Below are 5164 nucleotides of genomic sequence, written 5' to 3'. Positions count from 1 at the left end.
TGCTGGGCATTACTTTTATCTCTTACTCAGAGGAAGCTTCTGAAAACCTTTTTTTTTTTTTTTTGCATTTGAAATACCCTAGGTTGTGAAGGATTTTCAAAAGGAAAAGAGACCCTGGACCTTCTGGAAAGTTTTGTAATTCTACCCTTTGCCAATTCCTGAATTTCTTCTGCACACTAAACTACCACAAATACAAGGAACGGAGGAAGGAAGAAGATATTAAAAGAGATTCATTATCAGAGCTGAGGGTTTTCACAACAGTTCTAATATGTTGGCTGGAGCTCTCACAAATAAACTTGCACATCTGGAAGTGAATAAACTTTCCTACCCACAAGCAGTAGTAAATTATAACAGGGTTTATTCAATAGAAAAAAGGGGACACATAACCGTTAGACACATAACCGTTAGAGTTAGTCTCTAAGGGTGTTTTTTACATGTGCTCTGGGAGTGGGAAGGGGCTCTTTAATTAGAGCAGCTCTCATGTATCAGTGTCCCCATGCTTCAAAATGAAGGTGGAGGCACGTTCAAGCTTTAGTAAAAGCGCCCCCCCCCCCCCCATTTGAAGATCGGGGACGCTGATACATGAGACACAGAGGCTGACTGGAGCTGGACTAATTGAGTCTACACCGATGCGCTGTAATTACAGCACATTGGAGCAGTCTCCTGGATTGTCTACAGGCAGCCTAAGGTGCCACCCTGTCCTGCCTTCTGTCTGACTTCAAGCTAACATGGCTAATCTCTATAACCTTTAGGGAAATCCTTAAAAGTTAATTACTAGCTCACCCCAGCCAACTATTGACAACTTACCCCAGTCACTGCTATCAGAGCTCTTTCCCATTCTACACAGGGTAAACTTCATAACTAATTAGGCAAGCTACTAGCTCCAACCTCTTCCCTGTCCCCAGGATGACACAGATTATCCCTTCAAAGATGGAGACATTCTTGATCTCTTACAAAACAAATCAAGATGAGCTCTATTACCTAGCCCAGCCACTAGGTGTTGCCACTACCATCCAGAGGCCATACCAGCAAAAGAGGCAGGTGTTAGGTCAACCAGAGGTGGGTAGGGGCTTACACCAAAGATTACAATCCATTTTACCATCAACCATTGCTACCACTGCTGCTCCTTACTTCTCTTCAGGCTGCATGTAGAACCCTAGGTCTTTTGGCCCTAAGCTGCATAGCAACAGATTCAAACTTTAGCTCAATTTTTGGAACAAATGGGAAATAGGCTTCAACCTAAACATACAACAGGAATTAAGCTCTACAAATACTTTTTCCCTCAATACTTAGTGGCAAATTGAAATGCCATTCACCAAGAACAGCTCATAATCAATCCACTCTGCAGTGGGCATATGCACATGTAACCCTTCTGCTGGGCACCAGTTGGCAGCAAAAAGGACTGGGTTCACATTTTTGGGATACCTTCTGCATTGTAAGGGGCTCCATTGCTCCTAGAGACATGGTGGAGCACTGACCTCCACTTCTGCATGGTGGCTTTGAGTGGTTAACTGCAGCATTTGTCAGTATACTGTACCCCAAAGTTCCTAGTCCCAATCTGAGCTCTAATGGGCAGAAAACTGTAAAAGAACAATGGTCTGGACACAATGAGGGGGAAGGAGGTGGCCCTCTTCCAGTCCCCCCCCCCCCTATATATAACAGCCAAAAGCACACACTTTACCATACACAACCCAAGTGTGTGCAGGTGTTACATACATGAGCCGCTTTACTGCACATCGGACAACTCTAATGCACAGTAAAGCGTCACTGTCTACACATGTGCTCGACTTGCTGCACACTAAATTAATCTAATGCGCCATTTGCTAGTACAAATGCATAGACCCACTCCCTGCGGCAGGTGCTGCACCCAACCGCTTCACACAGACCTGCGGGGCTGGAGCCACTGCCTGGAGATGTGGGGCTCCCAGCTCTGACCCCAGGCAGGGCAGGATGTGCTGGTACTGGGGTCGGGTCCCCCTCTCCCCCACATCTGGTCATGTGCCACTCCCCCCAAACACCAGGGCAGCCCAGCAGCAGGCTGCTGCAGCAGGGGGGAGGGGTGTGAATGCAGCCAGGGAAGAAAGGCAGAGTGCGTTACCATGTGCTTCCTGCTGCTGATCCAGGGGCATGCACCCCCCAGGAAGAGCCTGGAACAGGCCCCCCAGCCCGTAGCACTCCCAGGGGGCATATATCAGCAAGAGCCATGCCCCCCCACCCCATGCCCACTGACAACTCCCCCGCTTTGCTCCATGCTGCAGCCCCGGGAGCAGCCGATGGGCTGTGCTATGCCTCTCCCCCCGCCCCTTTCCTAGCCTTACTCCCTCCCTTCCTCATCATCGGTTTTTCCCCGATTTAAACTGATTTTTTTCCTTTTCTTCTTTTTATCCTGATTTCATCCTGGTTTTTGTTTCAAAGATAAACCCTGAAAAATTCCCAGATTATTATTTTTAATAAAAACTGAGAATGTGGAACACTAATTATTCTTATCTGCTATCACAGTGTATGAATAAAATTCACCTATTATTGAATGGAGAGGTTGTGGTCGGTCTGGGGGTTTGAGTCCACCTGGAACAAGGTATCTGGGTCATAAATCCAGTGCAAACAAAGTGACTCAAATCAGGTAGAAGTGGACCCGGGAGAGTTTGTCTCAGAGGGAATGACTGTATGTACACTTTTCCCTGTCTTAACTCCTCCAGGGGACCATGAGTGGAGAGCTTGGGATTCTCCACTCCCACAGACTGGGAGGGAAGGGGAGCCGCCAGTGGCAGAAGGCCAGCTTTGTCTCTCCCAAAAACTCTGCTCTGTGACAATTTAGTTAATATGGGCCCTGCAGAGGGCAGACATCCCATCTCTTTAGGTAACCTGAGTTGGATACATTCCTGAGGGAGGCAGGAAACTTGCTCCCTCTGCATACATGATTGGCATCACATACCTGGGTGAGGGGCTTACGCTCCCTATTGTTCTAAGCAATGCCAGCCTGACTGGGAGGGCGCTAGAGACCCTGCTAGTCTACCCAGCAACCAGTGATGTATTTCAAATTGGTTGACTGGCAGCCAACAGATGCTGGCCTCCATTGGACCAGGTAAATGAGGTCATAAAGTCTATATAAGTTAAGGATGGCCAAGGAGGAGGGGCAGTAGCCATGATGAAAACTCAGAGAGGGAAGAGCTGGACCATCTGAAACTTGCTATCTCTCTTGAAACTCATGATCAATGAACTGCCTGCCTCCAGAGGGAATCTCCACCTGCCTCTGGATGATACTCGTAAGTAAGCTACCTGAGATCTAACTAGATATATAGCTTGCAGTAACTCTGATGCATGATCAAAGGCTACACAGCCATCCTGTTTACTCTATAGGATTTCTCTGATATTGCTCTACCCTGCTCCCTATTCCAAACCGACTCCTTGTAACCAATAAAGTTCTCCTTTGTACCTAGCATGGGAGACTTATTGGGAGAGGGGCTAGATTATGCCTTGGGGTCCCCTTGGTTCAGCTGACTAAGGGAGACCACTGTTTGTGCTTCAGTCTGAGGGAAGCACCCCAAGATCTTGAAGTGGTTTGACTTCCCTCAAGGGCTACTAGACCTGTGTTTTCCAGGAGGCACAGTGCCAAGATCAGGCCAGACTCTGGGTGGCGGTGGCGCTACCTCCAGGCTAGCGGGTGTGCTCCAGGAAGGGGGTCAGCTAGACATGAGGCGCCCCCAGGGAGGCACTCAGAGTCTGGAAGATGGTCGGGTGCAGTGAGGTGGGTGGCTCAGTGCAGGAGCATCCCCTATTGGCCTTCCAGACAGCCATCAGCTGCTCCCTGCCAACTCCTCATCTGGAGTACCCAGGATGACAAGCAGGCAGGGCCTTTTTGCCACTGATCCCCTTCCCTCCTGGACTGGTCCAGATAGGGAGGGGTGTAGCAGCCACTGCTTCCTGTCTCTTCCCTAAACTGGACAGCTACAGGTAAAGGCAAAGGGCTTTACTGGCTCCCTCTGGCTTCCTTTTGTGCCCCCCGTCCCCAACAGCTGGGTAGCAGGGGAGGCAATTTAAAAGCTAGCAGAATGGGATTTGGCTGTCCAAGCCTGGTTCCCAGCTACACTAGCTTTCTCTTGCTGCCTGCACTGCTCAGCTGGGTGGTGCAGGTGGCAAGGGAACTGGGCCTGCCTCTCCTTAGGGTAGGAAGCAGGGCAGACCAACCACCTGCTTCTCACACTGTAATCCCAGGTATGCAGACTAGGCAGGGGCTTTGCCACAGGGCTCAGACCGCTCGTTGCCCAGAGTATGGGAGGTAAGCAGAGGTAGCAATGCTGCTCCCTTCCTGCTTCTCAGTCCAGAGCCCCCAGTGTGAGAACTGGGCATAGGGCTTTGCCCCACCTCTCCTGGAGTGAAAAACTGGAGCAGCCCACACTTTCCCCAGACTGGGATCATCCCAGTTTCAGGAAGGTGCAAGGAGTACGGGAAATGGGGTGGTTGCAAACTGAATGTGTACTGCCACCTCTTCCAAAATCATTTCTAGCAGTGGAGAATTTCTGCTGTTAGAAATGAACGTGTCCAGACTCTGATGTTTCACAGATGTATCTGCAGTAGATGCGGAAAAAGGGACACCTATTTATAAAAAATAGGAAAAAGCTTAGGTCATTCAGGAAATGCACAGTCATGCATGATCTAAAAGACTAAAGATATAGAAAAACAGCACCTCATGAATAAATAGCCAATACTAAGAGCAACCACTTTGACACTTATGAATGACAAATGTAAATACATCACACAACATTAATTAACAATTAACACTTTTTAACAAATATCACGTGCTGCTGCTGGGCAATTTGCGTTTAAATTAAAAAACAACAGTAGTAAACATTTCTCTTCTCAGTGGCTAAAAAGGACCATTTGGGATAGATGACTAATTTGGATTGTACATTGTCAATAAATAAATGAACAGAGGACAAGAAATTAAAACATCACAGCAAGGAGACTCTGTAATGGAGATCAATGATCTAGTTAATCTGCTAGAATAGATCCAGCAGGTGCTGGACCATAGTTTTGTTAAGCCCTTGATACTTGCCAGCCTGTGTTTCCAAGTTTGGTATAAGAATTCAGTCACAGTAGAAGACTGAGGAGTTCATTTGTTTTCCTTTATAAGCTGCTAATTTAATTATTCCAAGGAGGAAGTTGG

The 5164-nt window shown here is 47.9% G+C and overlaps 1 protein-coding gene across 5 annotated transcripts in view; it reads left to right on the top strand.

Moving 5' to 3' along the window:
• Nucleotides 1-389, top strand: part of SLC35F2 (solute carrier family 35 member F2) — a 53549-nt gene extending 53160 nt beyond the window's left edge. For all 5 annotated transcript variants that reach the window (XR_003092045.1, XR_003092044.1, XM_025193158.1 and 2 more), the window contains one exon: nt 83-389. Coding sequence is in view for 3 of the 5 variants with exons in the window: in XM_025193158.1 (XP_025048943.1) it covers nt 83-162 (80 nt within the window). In the remaining 2 variants the exon portion in view is untranslated. The remainder of the gene's footprint in view (nt 1-82) is intronic.
• The last annotated feature ends 4775 nt before the right edge of the window (nt 390-5164 follow it).

Source organism: Alligator sinensis, unplaced genomic scaffold (assembly GCF_000455745.1).
Source record: "Alligator sinensis unplaced genomic scaffold, ASM45574v1 scaffold802_2, whole genome shotgun sequence".
NCBI classification, from domain to species: Eukaryota; Metazoa; Chordata; order Crocodylia; family Alligatoridae; genus Alligator; species Alligator sinensis.
The sequence above is the reverse complement of the archived record's forward strand: the minus strand, read 5'-3'. Positions and strand labels throughout refer to the sequence as shown.